Genomic DNA, 25041 nt, shown 5'->3' with positions numbered 1-25041 from the left:
CTGGGGCTTTCCAACTATATAGATCTTACGTCTCACAACTTTTTCATTTCTTCCACTTTCCCCATAGGTTTTCTAAAAACCCCACAGTTTTTCACAGTGGCAGGCAAAGTGAGGGCTTCAGCAAGGTAGGGACAGGGGTGGGAGGAATTGTATGTATGTCTGGATTACCTGGAAGATGGGTGTTGGGAAGAATGGCTCTGTGGTGTATTCTTCTCCCCCTTCCTTCTAGGAGGTTCTTGCTTTATGGGTCTTTGTTGCATTCATCTCCCTTCTTCATCTCTGTCGCTGTTCTCTCTCTCCTTACTTTTTCCCCTGTGTCTCCTCCTTCCTTCAGGAAGGGAGCCTTCCATCTCAAGTGACACTCGAACAGATTCTTCAGCGGAGAGCTATCCCTACAAACATTCTCACCATGAGTCTGTGGTCAGTCACTTCTCTTCTGATTCTCAGGGGACAGTCATCTATAATGTGGAGAATGATTCCATGTCTCAGAGCAGTCGGGACACAGGTAGGGACTTAACATAGGACTCCGCTTGCCTGATTCAATTCCTGCATAGAAAGTCTCCCAAGAAAAAGAAACTGGGGCAAATAGTAAGTAGTATGCAAGGCTAAAAAGTGCAGAATTTGGGTAATTGAGTAGTATACAAAGAAACTTGGTAGCTCTGAGTGATTGCATATAGGAGTACATCAGTAAGGACCATGTGATATTATTGTCAACGTAATTTTCTTAAGTCTACTTTGTCCTGCTGTCCTTTTAATCCCATTAGAACCCCTTTGCCTTGTCTTCTTCCTGGCCATGTTTCATGCCATGGTTTTGAGTGAAAGGCTTCAAGAGAAGGTATATTTATGAGTGGGAAATACCTGTTCATCCTCATACTAGGTTTCTGAAGGAAGAGGTGCAAATAAAGAAAGGATGGCCTGCTTTTTAGTGTACATTCCATACCAAAAAATTCTCGAATTGTTTTTTAATCAGTCTTGTATCAGTGGAAGACATCATCACAGGGCACAGAAGGAAGAATGGTGAATGACTACTGAGATGGAAAGTTATGGGAAATAGAATAGCTAAGGCACGAAATATTATCTGAATGCCTAAGGATTTGGGGGATTAGTGAAGCCTTTGGATCAATGCTTTATTCTCTTCATTTTTAAAAAAAATCTTTTTAAAAATTATTCTTTTTATAAGTATGAATGTTTTGCCTGCATGGATATCTTTGTACCATATGTGTGCCTGGTGCCCACAGAGACCAAAAGAGGTCCTTGGGCTAGGCAGTGGTGGTACACGCCTTTAATCTCAGCACTCAAGAGGCAGAGGCAGGCAGATCTCTGAGTTTGAGGCCTGTAACTGAAGTTATAGATGACTGTGATTTTAGGTAACTGTTTTTTTTTTGTTTGTTTTTTGTTTTTCAAGACAGGGTTTCTTTGTGTAGCCTTGGCTGTCCTGGAACTATCTCTGTGGACCAGTCTGGTCTCGAACTCATAGAGATCCGCCTGCCTCTGCCTCCCAAGTGCTGGGATTAAAGGCATGCACCACCAGTGCCTGACTTTAGGTTACTTCTTAATTTAATTAATTAATTCATTCATTCTTGTTTCTTTCTTTTTTTTTTCTTGACAAGGTCTTGTTTTGTAGCTTAAGTAGGTCTCACACTCAAGATGCCTTTGCTTCAGCCTTTTATGTGCTAGGATTACAGGTGTACAACACCACACCTGGCTTTATTTATTCGTTCATTTTTAAATTTTTTTTTTTTTTTTTTTTTTTTTTTTAGTTTTTCGAGACAGGGTTTCTTTGTGGTTTTGGAGCCTGTCCTGGAACTAGCTCTTGTAGACCAGGCTGGTCTCTCACAGAGATCCGCCTGCCTCTGCCTCCCGAGTGCTGGGATTAAAGGCGTGCGCCACCACCGCCCGGCTTCTTTTTTTTTTTTCGAGACAGGGTTTCTCTGTGGCTTTGGAGCCTGTCCTGGAAGTAGCTCTGTAGACCAGGCTGGTCTTGAACTCACAGAGATCCACCTGCCTCTGCCTCCCGAGTGCTGGGATTAAAGGCGTGCGCCACCATCGCCCGGCTCCGGCTTCATTTTTAAAATTTTGATATGAGGTCTTAGTATGTTGCCCAGGCAGTTCTGAAAGTCCTGAGCTCATGTGGTTGTCCTTCCTCAATATCTCCATTGGTGACACTATAGACTCATGCCACTGCACCTTGTTAGGTTACCTTTAATGTGTGAATATTTCCCCTTTGGCTTTCTCCTTGCTATTTATGGTGGAAAACTAGGTAGTTTCACTTGTATATGTCCCAGATTCTGAGTTTTAATGGTACTTGAGCATTTTACTCTATCCTCTTCCTTCCTTCCTTCCTTCCTTCCTTCCTTCCTTCCTTCCTTCCTTCCTTCCTTCCTTCCTTCCTTCTTTCTTCCTTCTTTCCTTCCTTCCTTCCTTCCTTCCTTCTTTCCTTCCACCCTTCCTCCTTCCCTCCCCCTATTTATTTATTTATTTATTTATTATTTGAGACAGGGTTTCTGTGTTTCTCTGACTATCCTGGAACTTGCTGTGTAGACCAGGGTAGCTTCAAACTCAGAGACCCACCTGCATCTACCTTTTGAGTGCTGGGATTAAAGGTGTCCACCACTATTGCCTGACTGTCTTTTTTTTTTTAAATTTAACTTGTTTTGTATGTGGGTGTTTTGTCTACATGTATGTTTGTGCACCTCATGCATGCAGTGTCCTGAAGGCCCGAAGAAGATTTTGGAGCCTCTAGAACTGGAATTATGAGTTGATATGAACTGTCGTATAGGTGCTAAGAATTGAGCCTGGATTCTCTGGAAGAGAACTGATGCTCTTAACCACTGAGCTGTCTTTTTAGCTCTTGAAGAATGCTGGGGATTGCACCCGAGTCCTGTAGAAGAGCATTCAGTGCTCTTAGCTACTGAACCATTTCTCTAGCTCATTCCTTTTTCACCTTTTTTGAGACAGAGTTCTTTGTGTACCCAGGCTGTCAGGCAACTTGCTTTGTACACTAGTCTGGCCTTGAACTCACAGAGATCCACTTTTCTCTTCCTCCTGAGTGCTGTGATTAAAGGTATACACTACCACTGCCTCCATCCTCTTTCTTATAAGTTGGACCTAGAAGTTCCGTCAGACTCAATGGATTTCTCTTGAAGACTGTTGTATAGATGGCGTTAGGTGCAATTGTTTTGTAAGGCTATCTTTCTGGCACTGTGAGTCAGAGAGAAGCCACTCCTGTGAGGGAATGATGTATGTATTAAGTTTACGGTCAGTAGAATCCCTAGTGGTTTAACCTTGGTATCATTTAGTTGCTGTAGGTGATTCTCTCTTTTTGTCAGTGTTTCTCTTGGGCCCAAATAACAAATAGATGGATAAAAGCAATAAAAGATTGCATGAGGCGATTGGTTGAGAATAATATCCATCACATTGCATTACTGATAACCTAAGTGCCTATAAGGCTCTTTATACACCAACATGTCAAAATAAGTTTGTTAGCTTTCATGCATTTGAGAATCTGGGCAGTATCTTTATTTAGCCTGTCATCAAACTTCATTCACGTTCTGGGTTCCAGTTGCATAGCTGATTGTATTCTTCAGAATCTGACCTTTCTTTAATATAAATCATACTCATACATTTGCATATTACAGGCATGATGCCAGGAAAGTTACATAAAATATTGATTTCCCTTGGGGTTTCTCAATGATTATTGACAAGGAATTATGTATGTTTGAGTGAAGTCAGATTTGGTAGAGCATAGGTTGGAGATGAGAATGAGAAATAATCAAAATTGAAATACCTTTTAAATTTCACATTTGCAGAGGGTTTAGAACTGAATCCTAAAGCCACATACAGTGAGAGCTGCTGCCAAATAAGTAAAAGCAAACTCTGACTTCAGTTTATGAGGGTGGGAGGTGGACGTGATGCATGCCTCTAATTCCAGTGTGTAAGAGGCAGAATTGCTGTGAATTAAGGCCAGCCTGGACTGTATAAAATAAAAGCAAGACCCTAACAAGACTGCCTTAAGTAAACAAAATAAAATCCACTTACCTCAGATTTAAAAAAAGAAGAAAGTGTCGTGTGTGGTAGTTGCCGTCAGTCCCAGCACTTAGGAGGCAGAAACTAGTGGATCTACGTTGAGTTCAAGGCCAGCCTGGTCTACAAAATGAGTTCTAGGACAGGTGAGGTTACACAGAGAAATCCTGTCCCCAAAAGGGGGGGGGTGGGACGAAAAATGTGGGTTCATGACATTTATTTATTTATCTATCTATCTTTGAAAAATTGACAAGGGCTGATGAACCAGTACCTACTTGGTCTTGCAAAGTTTTGATTCCTCAGCACTAAAGAGCAAACAGAAGTTGTTAATCAACATCTTTAGTTTTTCTGGGTCACGGGAAAGATGATGAATATGGTTTGAGGCTGGTGATTGTTCAGGATATGTTAGATTGGGAAGGCACCGTTGATTACCTGACCTTTTCTTCACTTAGCTACTGAGAGAGTCTTACACTTACATCAGATAGTTCTGACCCTTACAGTTTCTGATTCATGTGTATAATAAATTTGTGGCACTACTACATGTCCCAAAGGGAGACTCCTCTCAACAGGGGAGGGGTCATTTTGCAGAAAGCAGCTCACTCCCATTTCCTTGTTCTTTCAGGCCACCTAACTGATAGTGAATGTAATCAGAAGCAAACATGGAAGAAAGGGTCTCTGGTAGAGCGCAAGAGGAGCTCTGGCCGTGCTAGGAGGAAAGGTGATGAAGCCCAGGCCTCAGGGTACCACAGTGAAGGCAAGCCGTCCACACTCCTTTGCTTCCTCCACTAAACTTTAAGATCAAGACATTTGTGATTATTTTAAACACCTTTTTTTCTTTCATTCTTTCTGATTTCTAGGAGAAACACTGAAAGAGAAGCAGGCTCCTAGGAATGCCTCCAAATCCAGCAGCACCAGCAGGCTAAAGGATTTCAAAGAGACAGTTAGCAATATGATCCACAGCAGGCCTTCCTTGGCTTCTCAGACCAATGCAGGATCTCCTGGTGCAGGGAGGGCAGGTGACCAGCCAGACAAGACACCACCAAGGAACTTGCCTTTATACTCTCGGGATTGGGAAACTGAGAGTACCAGTAGTGAAGTGAAATCCAGTTCTTCCAGCAAGTACCGCCCAACATGGAGACCCAAACGAGAGTCTCTGAATATTGACAGCATTTTTAGTAAGGACAAAAGGAAGCATTGTGGCTATACCCAACTTAGGACCTTTTCTGAAGATTCAGGTGAGCAGAAATAAGGGAACAAATGGGCTTTCAGATACGATTGATTTATATGTTTAAAAATCCTGGGTTTGGGGGCTGGAGAGATGACTCAGAGGTTAAGAGCACTGGCTGCTCTTTCAGAGGTCATGAGTTCAATTCCCAGCAACCATATGGTGGCTCACAACCATCTATAATGAGATCTGGTGCCCTCTCTTGGTGTACAGACAGAACACTGTATATGTAATAAATAAATTTAAAAAAAGGCATTCTGAGTTTTCTAGTGTAGCTGTCAAGGAACATCTTTACTCTGCTGTTAGTTTTTTGAAGATATGACTTAAGTGAATAATGTCTAGAGGGTGGGTTTAGTTAGATTTTCATTTAGGCAAACTCTAAATCTACTTCCTTTATTTGTCCTTTGGGGTAGCTAAGGAACTGACACCAGATGAAATAAGCAAGCCACTTGCTTACGACATTAAAGCTGGTGGACCAAGCTCACAGCATAAACCTTGGGGTGCAGCCCGGCCAGGCTCTCATCTTTTAGAGCAGCATCCACGCCTGATCCAGCGGATGGAATCTGGCTATGAGAGCAGCGAGAGGAACAGCAACAGCCCTGTGAGCTTGGATGCGGCCCCTCCTGAGACCGTGAATGTCTACAGGTATTGTCTGCTTTATAGCAGTAGTTCTTTGCGGCAGTGGGAGCCTCCAGCTGTGAGTTAGGTGAGTGCAGAGATAGGTTTTAGCACTGTCCAGTCATCTTCTCTACTCGCTTTTCTGTAGCAGCAGCACCCTCTGTTGGGAGGAGGAGTAAAGGCAGTGACTTTCATTTCAAGCATTAGCTATGCAGTAATATTTGTTTAGTACATACTTAAATAAAACATAATAAAGTTGGAGCAATATAGAGAATACTAACAAGGGTAATGGTGCCAACTTCTAAAATGTTCCTCATTTGTTAGGCGTGTAGGACCAGCATGTTTAGAGATCTAATATACAACACAAATATAAGCTTTTAAAATTGTACTGTTTGTGGAATTCATAATGAATGGGATTTTAGCTGCTCTTGACACAAAAAGACAAAATCGGTCTCTGTGAGGTAATGGGTGCTGATTTCTGCTTTACTTTTGGCAGCCTTGACCATTAACCTATTCTGTCACATGCACTGTGTTGTACACTTGAAATGTTCACATCTCTTGGATATAATATTGTAGCTCAGTCTCTTCTTAAATTCGTTTTTGTAGCCCAGACTGACCTTCAACTTAAGTTGATTCTTTTGCCTGATTTCCAGAGTGCCGAGATAACAGGCATATACCACTGTACACACCGGGAATGATTGTGATCTTACATTTTAATTCTAAAAATTGTTTGGGAGGTCAAAAACATCACTTAGCAATTAAAAGTACTTGTTGCTTTTGCAAAGGCCCTGATTAGAATCTCAGCACCCACATCAGGCTACTGTAGCTTTAGGGGATCTGACATACTACTCTGCCTTCTACAGGCACTCACCATAAGCATGTGCAGACACATGCATAAATAAAAACCAATTGTTTAGTAAATATTTTTCAACAAAAGATGAATTAGTGAGTCAAAACATTGATTTTTAAATCACAGAAGAGCCTGGGCGGTGGTGGTGCACGCCTTTTTCCCAGCACTTGGGAGGCAGATGCAGCGGGCTCTCTGTGAGTTCAAGGCCAGCCTGGTCTACAAAGCAAGTTCCAGGACAGCTAGGACTGTTAAACAGTGGGGGGAAAAAAAGAAGAAATCCTACTTTTAACTTATTCTTGATTTCGGTCATGTTTTTGAGTACTGGGGACCCAATTATGAAACCATTGATAATCATAATCCTATAACATAATAATGACAGTTTTGTATAGCTCATTATACCCTGCCTATAGGCCTCATTTTGCGCTTCATACATTGTTTTTATTGTTGCTGTGTAAGCAATATTATTATTATTATTTTAATTTTTACTTGCTTTTTGTTTGTTAGTATGTTTGGTTTTTTAAGACAGGGTTTCTCTGTGTAGCTCTTGCTTGTCCTGGAACTTGCATGGTAGACCAGGCTGACTTCGATTTCTGGAATGTAATTAAAGGCATGCATCACACATCCCCCCTCTGCCAACCAGAAACAGTATTTTTAATCTTCTGTTTTGAAAGGAATGATTCTATACTCTTTTGAAAGCGTTTTGCCATATCCTTCTTTTTCCCATTGTTCTTGCCTACCTACTGGATTATGTTTTATGTATGAGAAATGCTACGAAGGTTTATTACATTGTGCTTGAATTTAGCTCAGTGGTTACAGTACTTGCCCAGTATGGGTAAGAATCACAGTTCTGTCCTCCAGAATAAAAGGCATCAGTAAGAAATAAGAAAATAATAATATGAGAATATCTTCTTTAATTCACATAGTAGATTTTGGATGTCTGCTAGATGCTAGATATTTTTGTTTGGTTTTGTTTCTAGACAGGTTTTCTATGTGTAGTACTGGCTGTCCTGCAACTTGCTCTGTAGACCAGTCTGGCCTTGAACTCACAGAGATCTGCCTGTCTCTGCCATCTGAGTGCTGGGATTAAAAGTGTGCGCGACCAGTGCCTGGCAGCCAGATATTATTAGACACACAGATGTGAAGGAAACTAGAGAAGAACACAAGTATCTGCTTCAGAAACCATATAGCAGAATGAGCGAGTTCATTAAGTAAGCAAGCAAAAGACAAGAAGGATGACTAGTCGGCAGCAGGTAGACAACAAGATATCATAAAATCTGTTGTACATTCCGAAATGACTAAAGTAGCCCAATTGAGAATGCAAGCAAAAGTAATATCATCAATTTGGAGCTCAGAAACAGTTAGCAGAAATTGACTGGGGAAGGCCCCTTGAGGCAGCCAGTTGGAGTTCCTGATTGAGAGAATCCTGAGCAGAGCAGAGTATATACCCTTTGGCTGAGACTTCTAAGTAAAAGAGCAAATGATAGCAAACAGCTAATACCATCAAATTGGGGCTTACAGTCATTCAGCACAAGCTGGCTGGAGAAGCTGAGGCAGCCGACTGCAGCTTCCTACTAATCTTGGTATGCAGTTTTTTCTGACCTTTCCATGGCTGACCTTCTAATTCCAGTTCCTATTGTAGGCATTTGTATACTATAGGATAAACAATAACAACTTTGATTGGAGATAGTCTGCTACCTTCTAGTTGTTCTTAAGGGTACATTCTTTTTTTTGTAAAATAAAAAAAATGTGTATGTGTAGGCTAAAGGGCAGCAGAGATCTGTTTTCTCCCACTATGGGGATGCCTTGGTTTGATCTCAGGTCATCAGGCTAGGTAGCAAGCACCTTTACCCAGTGAGCCATCCTACCAGTCTAAGGACACAGATATTTTTTAAAAAAATAATTAATAGTGGCTGGAGAGATGGCTCAGTGGTTAAGAGCATTGCCTGCTCTTCCAAAGGTCCCGAGTTCAATTCCCAGCAACCACATGGCGGCTCACAACCATCTGTAATGAGGTCTGGTGCCCTCTTCTGGCCTGCAGACATACATGCAGACAGATTATTGTATACATAATAAATAAATAAATAATTTATAGTTATTTGTGTGGTATTTTGCCTTCGTGTATGTCTGTGTTGTCAGCTCCCCTGCAATGGAGTTACAGACAGTTGTGAGCTGCCATAGGGTGCTGGGCCCCTGGAAGAGCAGCCTACACTCTTAACTACTCAGACATCTCTCCAACCCCCAGGGGACAATGGTTGTTTTTTTTTTTTTTTTTAAGACTCTTAGCAGCAAGCTATTTTCCTCTCTGTTTGCTGAGGAGTTAGTGAGCCTGTCCGTCTCAGGACAGGGCTAGGAGTCAAGTTAGAGCCTCCCTCACTCTTAGAGTCCTTTCTCTACCTCCCTCTTCTTTTTCTTTCTGTGTTTTGTTTGTTTGTTTGTTTGTTTTTGTTTTTGTTCTGTTAAAGTAGACAGGGTTTCACCGTGTAGTCTTGGTTGGCCTGGAACTTACTTTATAGAACAGTCTGGCTTTACACTCACAGAGATCCACCTGCTTCTGCTTCCTCAGTGCTGGGATTAAAGGTGTCTACCATCATGTTCCACCCCAGTTTTTTCACAAGCATAAATAGAGTACAAAAGCTGTTTGGTTTTTTTCCTTTTTTTCAGTCTGAGATGAATTCTTGTTCTATTCTGGTTGCCCCAGCCTGGAATTCCCAGTCTTAACTCATTTTCCTCCCTCAGCCTCCTGGAGCTGCTGCAGCATGGTTTTGCCCCATGGCCTTTGTTCCCAAGCTTTCATGATGTCTGCTTTCTGTTTTGAATGTTAGTCTTAGGAGTGTTGTTAGAAGCTACCTTTGAAACTTTTACTACTGTGGATTCTTTTTTGAAGGGATCAAAGCACAAAGAGACCAGGGTTTGTCCCTTCTTGGCGTCATATCCCGAAGTCTCACAGCAGTAGCATCCTGGAGGTAGACTCCACAGCATCCATGACCGGCTGGACAAAGACTCAGCCCCTCTCAGGTAAACAGGAAGATACTGGTTCTGACCACCAGTTCTATTTGGGAAACAACTTTGTTGAATACTTCAGCGGACAGTTGTTGTTTGAAAATTCCATCAAAATGTAAACGTGTGTGCTGGAGATGTAGCTCAGTCGGCAAGTGTTCGTTATGCACCATGAAGACCTGGGCTCGATTCCCAGCATGCTGGGGAGGCATATCCAAAGAGCTCACTGGCACCAAGCTAAATCAGCAAGTCCTAGGTCCTACTGAGAGATCATGTCTCAAAAAGCACAGTGGATGGTAGCTGAGTATAGTACCAAGTGTGATCTCTGGCCTCCACATGCACCCACACACATGTGAATAAACACACATACCCATCTGTTTCGTGGCAGGACCTCTTAATGAGCTGCAGGGTTTTGCAGCTAAAGCTGAGTCAGGAAGCTTCTCTTAGATGAGGCGCTTGCTTGCCTCTGGCAAGCAGAGTAGACCCGAGAGAGTGCTGCTACCAAGAAACCATGCACAAAACTGTCATTTTGTTCTAGAATTACTTCCCAAGCTGTCTCAGGCTTTATGTGGAAGCAGTTGTCCATGTGGGTGCCATTTGTAGTAATAAGGGCGGCGGGGCTGCGTCCCCAACACCCCAGCCGCCTGCTCGGCTAGCTTTTGCCCCGAAATAACAACACACAAACTGTATTCATTTAATCACTGCTTGGCCCATTTCTATCTAGGCTAATTCTCACATATTAATTTAGCCCATTTCTAATCATCTGTGTAGCGCCCCTAGGTGTGCTTACCGGGAAGATTCCAGCCTCTGTCCATCCTGGGTCGGAGCTTCATAGTGTGCATCTGCCTGGGAGCTGGGAGCATTTCGTCTCTCTGAGGTGTCTGCTCCCGAGAGGAGAGCTGTCGAGTCTGAGCTCACTTCCTCTTCCTCCCGGCATTCTGTTCTGTTTACTCCTCCTACCTATGTTCTAACCAATAAAATGGGCCAAGGCAGTTCCTTTATTAGCCAATGACCTTCCTCCACCACCCATCCAAACATACTCGTCCCAAGTGTAATGTGGAGACGTCTCAGCTGCTTTCCCTCAGTTTCTCTGTTTTTTTTTGTTTTTCACAGCTTGCCTGGATGTGTTTTTTTTTATCTTTTATATTTTTAATTTCCAATTATAAGACAGGTAAGGCAGATGGTCAGTGATGGGTCTAGTGGTACAAGCAAGCTTGGAAAAAAAAATCACATTTTAGCTGTCTATAATGAGATACATGTGGCACCCAGAATAAAGCCCTATTCCCCAAATTACACTGATTTTTAAGGCAGATATTTTTCACACAAGAAATAATCCCAAGTCCACAGTCATGCCAAAGTCCTTTTTAGATAAATCCTTGCCATTTCCTAAAATTATTAAAAGCAGTTATAATCCTATGTATGTACTGTACATTATATACATATGTGTATATATAGATATAAAAATTTAAAGCCTATACCCAGAGATCAGCGGAGGATCTGGAACAGTCATATATACATAAACTAGTAAAGGGTTAGTTAGGTTTTTGTCCCAGGCTTCTTGGAGGTCATAGTGCAGGCATGATGTATGCAAAGTTGTCCAGTGTGTTTGACGTTGCCTGAATGTTTTAACATTGGAAGGAGTTTTGTGAAAGGAGGAGGGACAGAAATATAATGCATGATGCTAAAAACAGTTTTCCATATTAGAAAAGAATAAGTCCAGGGCTGCAGAGATGACTCAGGTTAAGAGCATTGCCTGCTCTTCCAAAGGTCCTGAGTTCAATTTCCAGCGACCACATGGTGGCTCACAACCATCTGTAATGTATAGGTGTGGTCTGCTGCCCTCTTCTGGACTGCAGGCATATACACAGACAGAATATTGTATACATAATAAGTAAATAAATATTAAAAAAAGAAAGAAATATTTTAAAACAAGAATAAGTCCTAGGGCTTTTTTGGTATAGGCAATGTCTTGAGAAATGGCTTTCTTCATGACTGGTGTTGTGAACTGAGCTACAACATAGATACATGGGCAGAACCATGACATTATCTGTTCAGGTTGACCTCACCCTTGCTTCTGTATAATAGTCTCAGTACCTACCAGTTGATTGATGGTCCTCAGTGCTTCTTAGAGGCCAGGGGAAAGGAGTGTGTAGGAACAGTAATAAGAAGGCGTGAACTTGCGTAGGTATTCGTGCTGACACTAGCCAGGCAGAGGAATATATAGAGAAAGGTGCGCTTGGAATACTGGGTAAGTTAAAGTAAAGGCCTGGCAGAAGACATGCCTGCTTCCTCATAAAATTACATACTGTGCTTATCGTTCACATTTTCAGTTATTTTATGTCATGCAACATTAAGAGACTTATGAATGTGGATTAACCTACCTACTATCCTTTCTAGTCTCTTCAGATAGGTGACCCACTTTCAGTATAATAAAAACTGTGTCTCATGGGTTTCCCTTTTAGTCCTCAGTTCCGGATTAGCTGGATAGAATATAATCTTCTTTCTTAACAGGCAAAAGATGTTTAGCAAAGTGATGACATTTTTTTTTTACTCACATGCACATGCATCCACACGTGAAGAAGCACACAGATACATCACACACATACACACATACACAACAACAACAACAACAAATAGACCCAACTATAGAAGTAAATTGGGTTCAACAATTCAATAGCCTACCTTTTACCTCCTAAAACTGAAGGAACCAGTGTTAACTCTGTGGTATATATGCTTATGTAAATGCATAGGTGTTTATGTACATACATTTAAGCCTCACTGTTAAAAATGAAAACACACTGTACATCCTACATCCTATTCTATCCCCTACACTTTTCCTTGATTTATCATGTCTATTATTCCCAATCTATGTAGAGGTCATCAATGAACTCTTTAAATGTGAGTTTTTACCATGGATAATTTACAAACTGATTTTTAAAAAGTGGTGGAAATTAACAGAGGAAAAAAATGACTACTTTTTATTTTATTTTTTTAGTACCCAGGAGTTTGGAGGTCATACATGTTAGCATGTTAGACAAGTGCTCTGCTACTGAGCTATACCCCAGCTTTTTGTTGTTGTTTTGTTTTCTGAGATAGGTTCGTTCTATATAATCTGTACTGGCCTGAAACTTAATATATAACTTAAACTGGCCTTGAATTCATGGCAGTTCCTCTGTTACAGCTTCCCAAGTATAGTATTATAGGTATTAGTACCATGACCAGATACTTCTTGAGACACGGTCTCACTAAGTTCTCTAGGCTGGCTTTGAACTTATTCTATAAGCCAAGTAGGCCTTGGACTAGTTATCCTTCTCCATCCCCCTTTGGAATAGCTGGGATCATGGACCTGTGCCTCCAGCCCCAGCTGAATTTAACCTACTTGACTTGAAGTCAGCTCTACCATCTGCCGTCTGTGCTACCTTTCTGTGTCCTAGTTTTCTCCTTTCCTAACATGGCTGTATACCTTATCACTTGAGAGATTTAAATGAAATAATATATGTAAAATGCTTTTAAAGCTGTTCTTAGTATATTGAAATGCTTAAGAAGTGTTAGGAGTTATGCTGTTACTGTTAATAGAATATTGAAAATTGGTATGTTGTTGTTAACATCATTGTTATTCATGTCCCATAACTCTCTGAATTTGATAAGGAAAGCACTGTCCAAAGTATGAGCTGGAAAGCCAGAATTCCAAAGGCTATACCACTATAAGTCCAACAGATAATTCAGCTTGATTGTGGAAATGTTGTAATTTATCCTCTTTGCTTGTATCTCAGGTGGGGAGCTCACCTCTAAAAGTGAGCTGGATGAACTACAGGAAGAAGTGGCCAGGCGGGCCCAGGAACAGGAGCTTCGAAAGAAGCGGGAGAAGGAATTAGAGGCTGCTAAAGGGTTTAACCCTCATCCCAGCCGATACATGGACCTGGATGAACTGCAGAATCAGGGTAATTGTGAGAATTAGGCTGTAGGTAGGTAATGGGCAGAGAGAGAAAAGGCAAAAAGCAAGATCCACACTTAGAGATCTCTAATCTACTGTTTAGTAATATTTGATTTTATCTTGGCTCAACTACTGTAATGAAAGTTAAGTTAGCCTGTTGTGGTGGTGCACGCCAGTAGGATTTGCTGAAGGAGGCAGAGGCAGGAGGATCACGAGTTCGAGGTCAGCCTGGGCTACACATTACAGAGAGAGAGAGAGAGAGAGAGAGAGAGAGAGTGTTAAGCTATGAATAGACAAGTTTATTGATTAGAGATAGCAGTACTTCTAGGTACAACCATTAAAAACCTGAAGGTTAGGGGCCAGAGAGATGTCTTAGTTGTTAAAAGTACTGGCTACTCTTCTAGAGGACCTGAGTTTGCTTCCCAGTCCCCACATCGTAGTTCAAAATCATCTGCAACTTCAGTCTCAAGGTATCTGATGTCTTCTTCTGACTTCTACAGGCACAGGACCACATGAGGTACACTGACATATATGCAGGCAAAATACCTGTAACACATAAAATTAAAAAAGTTTAAAGCTTGATGATTAAAAATAGTGCATAACTCAGGGAAAATGGTTCCTTTCAACATCTCTGAAATGTGTAAATAACACAGGTCCTAACTGAGATGATGGAGGAGGGTCATCTGTCTGTGTGAGATTTTCATTGGTTAATAAAGAAACTGCCTTGGCCTTTGATAGGACAACAGCTTAGATAGGCGGAGTAGACCGAACAGAATGCTGGGAAGAAGGGCAGTGAGGCAGACACTATAGCTCTCCTCTCCAAGATGGGCACAGATTAAGATCCTTCCTGGTAAGCCACCACCTTATGGTGCTACACATATTATTAGAAATGGGTTAATCAAGATGTGAGAGTTAGCCAGTAAGAGGCTAGAGCTAATGGGCCAAGCAGTGTTTAAAAGAATACAGTTTATTGTTATTTCCAGGGCTAAGCTAGCCATGAGGGAGCCGGGTGGGATGAAAAGCAGGCCTGCCCACAGCTCCTTCAACACTGAGAGAATGAGAGAACAAGAAGGGGTGGTAATGTTTTTAATGAAGTGCTTGCATATGCCTGGCAGACTCTCTGAGCTATAGCGTGCTCGCTCTCTCTCTCTCTCTCTCTCTCTCTCTCTCTCTCTCTCTCTCTCTTAGAAATGTAAAGTTCAATATTTTTATTAGTAGGAATCTATTCCTGTCAAAGTCTTGTGTGAGAAAATAGTAAAACAGCAGGGAAACTCTGCACTATATTTTTATATTCCTAGCCATAATGTGCTAGTTTTGTTTTCAGTTTTGGTTCTGGGGTTTGAGTTGTTTTCCAAATGGGGTTCTCCCTTTGTTGCCCAGACAGGCCTTGAACTCATATCATCCTGCCTTAGCCTCCCACATAACTGGGGTGGTAGCTATGTACCATCACACCCAATTGTACATGAATAATAAAAACCCAGAGACAGATATTGGGGCTCAAGCTGAAGATCAGAAAAACAAAACAGCTAAGCCACTAGAGAAGTCTTGCCTCTACCAAGGCTGGGCAACTGCAGACTGAGTCCTGAGCCTCGGTCTCCTCCCATCTTATATTCCCCTCTAGTGCTGAGATTGAAGGTGTGTGACTCTCTAGTACTGAGATTACAAGTGTGAGCCACTGCCACCTGGATGTGTTTCTGCATTGATCTTGTGTAGCCAGGGTGGCTCTGAGCTCACAGAAAGCCATCTGCCTCTGTCTCTCAAATCCTGGGATTAAAGGTGGGTGACATCACTGCCTGGCCTCTAGTGGTTTAGGTTTACCCTTGATCTTCAGGAATGCTTTGTTTATTAAAACAACTAAAATATCACTATACCCAATCATGATTTATTTTGATCCCATGACAACTCATTCCCAAATCGCATCTGTATATAGATGTAAATTTCCCCAACTGCCTTATTTTGACTAATTACCCTCACCAAAATCACAAAACCAAATTAGTTTATATTATTACTTTGTGCCTTGAGACTAGTCTTCAAGATAGGAGTTCAACAGCTTGAGGTATCTTCTTTATATAGGTTCTGCTAGTAACAGTATGCAGTCTAGGAGCTAGTACCCTTGGACTAGCTGGTTTTTCTTAGCTCTTTTCATACTTTGATTCAGGACAATTTTGTCTTCTGTTTCCCAAGTTATTTGCTGTGTTTATTTCAAGATGCGCTTTAAAACTTAATGTCGTGGCTCATAGCTTTAATTCCAGCATTCAGGAAGCAGAGGCAGGCAGATCTCTGAATTCAAGGCCAATCTGGTCTATAGAATGAGTTCCAGGATAGCCAGGGCAGAGAAACCCTATCTTGAAAAATTAAAAGTAAAAATAAAATATTTAAAAAAGAGCTTTAAAATTTCAATTCGGCTTAACTGTTTCTGTATTTGGATAGTCTATTTTTTTAATTTTGAACTCAAGTTTTATCAGTTTGAAGTTCCAGGTTTGTATTATGCTCTGTATGTTTATGTTTGTATGTGTGCAGATACAGGTGAGTGTATGTGGAGGCCACAGGACAACTTAGATGTTGTTTACCCCACCTCATCCCCAAGGACACACCTTTCTCTGCCTCCCTAGTGCTAGGATTACAAATGAATACTTCAGTATCTGGCCTTTTTTCATGTGTGCTTTGAGAGTGTAACTCGGGTCTTCATGCTTGTAAGGCAAACAGTTTATCAGCTGAGCCATTTCCATTGCCTTTTTATTTTTTTTTTATTTTTTGGTTTTTCTAGACAGGGTTTCTCTGTAGCTTTGGAGCCTGTCCTGGAACTCGCTCTTGTAGACCAGGCTGGCCTTGAACTCATAGAGATCCACCTGTTGGGATTAAAAGTATGCACCACCACTGCCTGGCTTCCTTAGCCTTTTTAACCCTTCTTTGAGATCAGATCTCATCACTCTTAGCATTGCCTGACCTAGAGCTCACTTTGTAGATCAAGTTGGCCTCACAGTTGTTGTGATTCTCTTCCCAAGTGCTGAGATTACAGGCATGCAATTCAAGTTTATATTGCTACTGAAAGAGAGATCTTGTTATTTTCCTCTTTGTCCTTTCCCTACTCTCTTAGTCAAGTGTGCATTAAAGCCGAGTCCTCCTGATTACGTTTCATTGTCAGTACTCTATCAGCTAAGATGCAGAAGACTGAAGCCCGGAGCGCTGAGATTCCAGACGATGAAGATCTAAATCTAGCATACTGATTCATTAACTATAAAGAACTTTTACGCCGGGCGGTGGTGGCGCACGCCTTTAATCCCAGCACTTGGGAGGCAGAGGCAGGCGGATCTCTGTGAGTTCGAGACCAGCCTGGTCTACAAGAGCTAGTTCCAGGACAGGCTCCAAAGCCACAGAGAAACTCTGTTTCGAAAAACAAAACAAAACAAAACAAAAAAAAAGAACTTTTACATGGTCCCACTATCTTGCTTGGGCCTCTGAAGGGATTATATGTGTGTACCTCTTTGTCCTTTTGGTCTTTTTGTTTTGTTTTTAAAGCTACCACTTCTGATTGTAAAGATGTTTAGATTTAGTTGATTCCAATTGTAGTGAAAGAACTTAGGGTATAGGGCTAGGGCTGGGGGAAATCAGAGTTCTAGAGAGGGGGTAGAAACTGACTGTCAAGATTTTCAGAACCAACTTACTTTCCACTGTCTTCTTCCTTTCTTATTTTTTTTCCTTCCTTCTTTTAACCCCCCCCCCCCCCCGCCTCCCTGAGACAGGGTTTCTCTGTAGTCCTGACTGTCTTGGAACTTGCTCTGTAGTCCGGGCTGGCCTTGAACTCACAGAGATCTGCCTGCCTCTGCCTTCTGTGTTTTGGGACTAAGGGCATGTGCCACCATGCCTGTCCCTTCTTGCTTTCTAAAAACTAAAAGAAGTAGGAAGTGAATTGGTTAAGGTTGTAGCCAAGCCCTTCTTATCATGTCCATTTGGAGGTAGTTAGAGGAAGTGTCACATTATGAAGAGAATTGACTCGGGCTTTTTATTCTGTTTCATTTTTGTTATTTTGCTATTTTGAAACAGACTCTCATTATATAACCATGCCTGGCTGGCAACTTGCTATGTAGATGAGGAATCTTCCTGCCTTTTCCTCCCCAGTGCTGGGGATAATGGGCATGTGCCATCATACCTGGCTTGAAATTTCATTCTTCTAGCCCTTGTGACCATGTGAAGGCTCAATGTCAATTCCAGTCATAGGTGAATTATTATAATTTACCACCAGTTAATGGTTATAGATGGCTAGAAAGTAAGACTACTTGATGGCCCTTCATGAAAGTTTACCCTTCTTAGTCCTTTCATCTGACACTGTTCTTGGACTACTCTTTTGTTCTTCCTTTGGCCCACATGTACTTTGCGAGTTATATGGGAGGTGGCTTTTTAGAGATACTTTTGGTGAGTGAGGCATGATAAAAGCAAAAACTTTGCATTGCTACAGAAAGGGCGGTCCATGTACAAATGAAATTTAACTGCTGTGGTAGATATATTGAAATAGAAACTGTATAGACCACCTCTGCTCAAGAGGTATATTGATAGAACAGGGTGGTGAAGAGAGAAATGTACCTATATGGAGAAGTGGTATGGTATGGGTGACTTTCTACAGAATAATTAACCCATGGTTGCCATTACAGCAGTAGAAGTCTGGAGGTGTTCTCATGGTAGTTGACAAGGTGTGTCCTGTTGTCTCATAGAAGAGCTGTTTAGTTCCAGGCATAAGAGCCATGCTGCTACTATGGCCACTGTTCTTGCCTTGAGCAGGCATTAGAGTTGGAATGTGAGTATGGCAGCACATTCCTCCCTTTTCGTGGCCTTGCTTAGGTCTCAGTTAAGGCAAAAACAGATGCCTTACTTGTTCTAAAGACTTCTTAATAGCAATGAACAGTTAGATCAGTAGCTTAACAAGTATCTATGTGTCCCAAAGAGAAGAAACGGTACACAGGAGAAGTTGGGATTAATTATAATAAAAATGAAAAGTGCTGGCCCTTTCAGGGAGGAGTGACGGCTTTGAAAGGTCCTTGCAAGAGGCAAATTCAGTATTTGAAGAGTCCCTGCATCTGGAACAAAAGGGAGACTGTGCTGCAGCTTTGGCTCTCTGTAACGAAGCTATCTGTAAGTAACTCAACTGCTACAACTATGGCATCTTTGACTAACTCCACAGTAGGTACTTGTGTTATCACACAGATGGCCTTATGAACAGTTTTTAATGTCTTTTGTGTTTCCAAGCTGAGGCCAGGTGGCTATCTTTGCCCTTCAGATTTCAAAATGTACCTGGTGGTGTCACTGTAGTTTGTGGACATCTACGGGAACAACCACAGGAGCCACAGATGAGTTCTTCGGTAGTGTTTTCACCCCCCAAATAAAGTTAGATTTCAGATATGAGGTTAGCCCACTCTTCCTGTAGTCCCTGACTACAGTAGGAAAACTGAATAAACTGGCTCTGACTCCTAGGCCAGGAACTTTTCATGTAATATTCCATTCCTTGTGTTTCTGCCCTGACTTCCTGGTGTGCAGTACCATAATGGTATCTGACTCCTAAATAGGACCCACGAAAAGCTGTGCTCTATAAAGACAGATGCAGGTTTGTATCTTAATGTTTTTGCTGTGGGCCATCAGAAAGGGGGAATTGGGGGAGCAGAGTGTGGAGACAGTTAAACAGGTCAGTGAAAAGATAAGGTGGCAACCTCTAAGCACTAATTTTATCTTCCTGGTTCCTTTCAAGTTTTGTTTTCATTTCTTTAGTGTTTTGTTTGTTTACATTTGAATTAACTTGTTTGGCCTCCATGGTTTCCATGAATGTTCCATAGAGCCAGAGCCGGTTCCGTCCCTGAACAGTGCATGCATAGTCCAGTGCATTGCATTCCTGCTGCATATTTTGTTTTACTGCCTATCTTTGCTTGGTTTTGGTTTAGTTTTTGTTCTTTTATTTTTGTTTGTATTTTGTGTTTCTGCTATATTTTCTTTTGCATTTTAGCTAAACTAAGACTTACCCTGCATGGTGCCAGCTCTAGCACGCACAGCAGAGCACTAGTCGATAAGAAGTTGCAAATCAGTATTCGAAAAGCACGAAGCCTGCAGGATCGCATGCAGCAGCAACCATCATCGCAGCAGCCGGTGCAGCCCTCAGCCTCTCTCCCACCACAGGGGGGTGCCGTCCCTCAGCTTACAAGGTAGTGCTTAAAAACCACATTAGTTTATGGACATCAGGGGAGGAAGTGGCCATGAGTGCTCCATAGCATGAACTCTTGTCTTCTCCATTACCAGGGAAGAGAGAAAAATGGCTAAGATTTTCTTCTCTAAGGTCAGAGATACGAAAACTCATTGCATGGATGGTCCTTTTCTTAGAAAGATGCAAAAAAGTACCAAATAACAAGTTATCCATATTCCCAGGACTTGTATAACTACATGATTATTATGTTTGTATTTATTATGTTCTTATGGGATCTGGTCTGCCTTTCATGTTGTAGTAGTAACCATTTGATTTATTTTGGGAATTCAGTGTTTCCCATCCCTTCTAAGAAAATAACCAGTTTATCTTGCTTTGATTAAACCATAGGGAAGAGACGCAAAGATTTCTTTGTTTGCTTCTCTAAGGTTGGGATAGGAAAAAGTCTCAACAGGTACTGGAGTAGTTACCATATTTTAGGGGTTTCAACTTGGCTTTTACTTAGAATAAATGAATTTAAGTAAAAATTAACTTTGGCTGTAATAAATTTGAATAGTTTTTAAAATATAATAAAAGAAGATAACTTTTTTCATGTGTATGTGTGTGTGTTGCTGGGGATAGAACCCAGGAACTTGTATATACTACTAGGCAAGTGTTCTTTCAGTAAAGTACACATCCGCTGCCTTGGTTGTTTGTCTTTTGACTATCAGCCCCATTATGGTTGTTAACATTTTTGAGCATTTGCCTGCATTCAAGTCAGAGCTAAGCACTTTTTGATTTTTTTGTTGTTGTTATTACAATAACCTGATGAGACATGGACTGTTACGTAGCATGCTTTTTAAGTATGGAAACTTGCAAAGAAGATAGTTCCTTAGCTAGTAAGTGGTAGAAATATAGAATGTAAATCCAGATCTTCCCTGTTTCTCCTTCCTTCCTCCTTTCTTCAGACAGACAGAGAGAGAGAGAGAGAGAGAGAGAGAGAGAGAGAGAGAGAGAGAGAAGAGAGACTCTTACAGCCAGGCTAAGTAGGGCCTGACAACCTTGAACTCTTGGTTTTCCTGTTTTTGCTTCTGGAGTGGTGATATTGCAGGCCTGTTTGCTACCACCCTGATTTCTTCAGTTCTGTGGCTTGAATCCAAGGCATCCTACATGTTGGGCCAGCACTCTACCAAATGAGCTACTTGCTAGGCCAGGTTTTTATTTGTTGATTTACATTCATGTTACAAGAGTGGCAGGGTGACTAAACCTAGAAACATTTGTAATCAACAGATTTAGTATTTTTTTTTTAATCTAAAATGGTTTGAGACCAGAAGTAAATCAGTGTCTGTCTGTCTGTCTGTCTCTCTCTGTTTGTCTCTGTCTTTATGTTTCTTTCATTTTATGTCTCTTCTTTGCCTCTCTTTCTTTCTCTCTATGTCTTTTTCTTTCTCTCTAGCTGTCCCTTGTATCTCTGTCTTTCTGTCTCTTTCTGTCTTTCTCTCTGTCTCTTTCCTTTTCCTTCCCTCCATTCCTCTTACCTTCCTCTACCTTTTTCTCTTCATTTTTCAAGATATGGTTTTAATATGTAACTTTAGCTGGCCTGGAACTTGCTAGGTAGACTGTGTTGGTCTCCAATCTACTATGATCCCTTGCCTCTGGTTCCTAAGTGTTGGGATTAGATCTTTGCACTGCTGCCTGGCTCAGATTTCAATTTTTTTCTTTTAGATTTTAGAACACTCACGTAGATAGATTGAATACCCTCAGCCCTGAAATCTGAAGTCTGAGATGCTCCAGGGCCCAAACTTACTTCATTATTGTGTCTGCTCAAAAATGGGTGGGGCTTTGCAGCATTTTAGTTTGGATTTTCAGATTCTTAATCTTGATCTGATAATCTAAAGTTGGAAAGGTTGAAGTTTTCTATAAGACTGCATGTGTTTCAGTCAGAAATAGAAAACAATGAGAATCAACTAAACACAGTTTGTTCTGATTCCCACTCCTCAGTGTGAAGTGAGACCTGGTCTATCATTGTGAAGAAACATCTGATGAGGAATACAGTCGATCAACACATAGGATACAAATCACCTTGTATTCTCTAATAACAATATCTTCTCATTTTTTACTGAGCTACCCCATAGGGGAACATTTCCCTTCTTGTACAGCACCTGGGATTTTTTGTTGTATGGTATGAGCGATTTTAGGCTTTCCCTTCTATGTCATCTGCTTGTGGGAGAAGCAGTTTTTATCTTTTTAAATTTGTAATTAGAATTAGAATGTGATTGGAATGGGACTTCACAGGTAGTGAAGAATATTGACAAAGACTGTACTTAATGCCACATATACAAAATGGGTGATGACATTGAGTAGATAGTAATACTTATCTTCCTTTTCTGAACCTGTGAGCTATTGGCTTTGTTTGTATTTGTCTTCCTCTTCATGATAGCTGTGAATAGCTGTCAGTGGAATGAAACGAATAGTTCCTCTTGGAAGTATTATAGTTAGTTAAAGCACCTTATGACTGGTTCTCTCCGTTTGTTTCAGTGAACAGCCTGTCCCGCTCCAATTATTGTTAAGCCAGGAGGCACAGCTGGAACCCTGCAGAGATACAGCATTTGGGGCCAGTTCTTCTTTCTTCGACTCCCCTGCTTCCTACCCTGAGCCACACTCGTCACTCACCCCAGAGCCACCTGCTGCATCTGTGCCACAGCACAATTCCCCTAGTAGATCTTTGACACTTCTGCCGCCTTTTGAGGTGGACAGGATTAATCCCTCTGCGTTCCACAGGCAAGATTTGCCTAAAACAGCCTGTAGAATTGAGACGAATTCTCAGCAGGAATGCCTGCCATTGGATGTCCTTGAAGATAAGCTACAAGGCCACAGGGAGAACAGCAGCAGCTGCAGGAAATTCCCACCACAAGAAGGAAGGGGCATAGTTCAAGATTTGCTGTTTGAAGAAAAGAAGAATTCTGTTGACATATCCATGGTGATGCCTTGGTCACATTCAACAGGAGAAGACACTAGTAGTCCTTCAGGTTCATCAGCTCCACCTACTATTCCTCCTTCTAGGGCCTGCTACCCCATACTGTCTCCTGCTTCTTCACCTGAGCTTCATGCTATTGACCCCATGCAGAAACTTAACCAACACCTTCAAGCCCAAAGTCTCCAAACTTCATTGACTTCAAAAGTAGTCAGAGGCAGTGAGGAACCCTCTAGGCCAGAGTTCCCCAGTACAAAAGGACTTGTCCGCTCATTGGCAGAGCAGTTCCAGAAGATGCAGAATACCTCTATGAGGGATGTTACAGGTTCCCAGGATCGAAGCTTGCCAAATGGTCTAAGAAAGAACTCTTCTTCTGACTTTATGCCTCCGTTACCCCAGGCTTCAGGAAAAGACCACTGTCGCTGGGTTGATGGCAGGAAAAGACTGCCCTCCTGGGAAGATCCTGCTGATCACCCTTCTCTTCCCAGTGGGGAAACCCCTAGAAGAGAACAGCCCAGGTTGGCTGAACCAAATATATACCAAGGAAAGCTATCCCAAGTGATAGATAGTAATTCTAAGGAGCTGGGTAGCAGTGTCAATTTGGGGATTTCTGTGCCTTTGGATTCCTGGGTAAATGTCACAAGGCTCTGTGATTCTCAGGTCAAACACAGGGGCTCTGGGCCAGGAGTCACATCTTCCCATGATACCCATACATGTGTAACCTACCCAGAGAGAAATCACATCCTTTTGCATCCACACTGGAACCAAGACACAGAGCAAGAGACCTCTGAATTGGAGTCCCTCTACCAAACCAGTCTTCAGGCCTCTCGAACTGGCTATTCTGAATGGAGGTCACAGGCTGTGGCTTGGCAGCCACTTAACCAAACAGGTAAAAATACAACAGTGGTGGGGACATCTGCAAACTGAAAGCCAGAGAACCAGATCAAAAGCATCACTATCTTACTTAAATGCAGTGAAACTCCTGACTTTTCCTCCTACAGTCTTCATGACAAGGGATAGGAATCTTTTCCCCCTTTCTGGACAGAATTGAGATTGGGTCAGAATTATCCCTCAGAGAGTAATCCCTTCCATATAAGGAAATGATCACTTAAGTATTTGCTCATGTGCTCTCCAGAATGTGGTGTGAAGAAGTGGCTCATAGGTCTCGGAGAGTGAGTTAGCACAAAATGGGGAAGGCCAAGAAGAGCCCTCTTTTTTTATTTTTATTTTATTTTTGAGACAGGGTTTCTCTGTAGTATTTGGTGCCTGTTCTGGAACTAGCTCTTGTAGACCAGGCTGGCCTTGAACTCACAGAGATTCGCCTACCTCTGCCTCCCGAGTGCTAGGATTAAAGGCGTGCGCCACTACCGCCCAGCAAGAAGAGCCCTCTTTTTCTGTGTTTTAGATGTTGAACTAATCCAAGAACCAGACTCCAGGTTCATCTTGCCAAAAGGGTAGCCACACTAAACTAAGTCTCTACTATGGCATTTTCCAATTTTACCTGGTTCTTCCAGGAACTGCCATGTGTGTTCCTTGGATACTATATAGAGTTGATGTTATGAGATGTTTCTGATCTGCATTCTAGTGTAGACTTTATAATGTTTATTTAGTACTCTTTAGGTACACAAGACAATTTTATATGGATGTATTTTAATGAATGTGGAAAGGCCGGAATCTACTTCACTGAGCTTTCTTCTAAAGTAAAAGAAAAAGAATATGAGAACATTAAGTCCAAATTAATCGTTTTAAGAATAATAGTATCATGCTACTGAGATAGTTTAGTGGGAAGAGGCACTTTCTGCAAAAGTCTATTGACTTGAACTCAACTCCCAGAACCCACATAAAGGTGGAAGGAGATGGGCTAGAGCGATGGGTCAGTGGTTAAGAATAGTTTTTGCTTGCTGGGCCGTGGTGGCAGACCTCTTTAATTCCAGTACTTGGGAGATAGAGGCAGGCAGATCTCTGAGTTTAAGCCCAGCCTGGTCTACAGAGTGAGTTCCAGGATAGGCAGGGCTACACAGAGAAACCCTGTCTCAAACAACAACAGCAGCAGCAACAACAAAACCCCAAAGAAAACCTTAAAAAAACCTTTCTGCTCTTCCATACTACATGGGTTCAATTTCTAACACCCACACGGTGGTTCACAACTGATTCCCTCTTCTGGCCTTTATGAGAAATGCATGCATGTGGTGCACAGACAAACATGCAGGTGAAACATTCATATTCATAAAATAAAAATAAATCTCTAAGGAAAAAGGGT

General features: G+C 41.7%; 1 protein-coding gene across 13 annotated transcripts in view; it reads left to right on the top strand.

Moving 5' to 3' along the window:
• Usp54 (ubiquitin specific peptidase 54) overlaps positions 1-25041 on the top strand; it is a 103660-nt gene that overhangs the window by 65162 nt on the left and 13457 nt on the right. For 4 of the 13 annotated variants that reach the window (XM_075948940.1, XM_075948937.1, XM_075948935.1 and 1 more), the window contains exons 11-19: positions 335-505; positions 4646-4777; positions 4881-5258; positions 5662-5893; positions 9601-9731; positions 13487-13654; positions 18640-18774; positions 19637-19832; positions 22346-23670. In XM_075948940.1, the coding sequence (XP_075805055.1) occupies positions 335-505; positions 4646-4777; positions 4881-5258; positions 5662-5893; positions 9601-9731; positions 13487-13654; positions 18640-18774; positions 19637-19832; positions 22346-23670 (2868 nt within the window). Of the gene's footprint in view, positions 1-334; positions 506-4645; positions 4778-4880; positions 5259-5661; positions 5894-9600; positions 9732-13486; positions 13655-18639; positions 18775-19636; positions 19833-22345; positions 23671-25041 lie in introns of those variants that run through there. The other 9 variants (XM_075948944.1, XM_075948936.1, XM_075948943.1 and 6 more) reach the window with 5 other exon arrangements.

Source organism: Microtus pennsylvanicus, chromosome 15, assembly GCF_037038515.1.
Source record: "Microtus pennsylvanicus isolate mMicPen1 chromosome 15, mMicPen1.hap1, whole genome shotgun sequence".
Classification (NCBI taxonomy): Eukaryota; Metazoa; Chordata; class Mammalia; order Rodentia; family Cricetidae; genus Microtus; species Microtus pennsylvanicus.
Note: the sequence above shows the minus strand (reverse complement) of the source record. Positions and strands in the feature narration are given on the sequence as shown.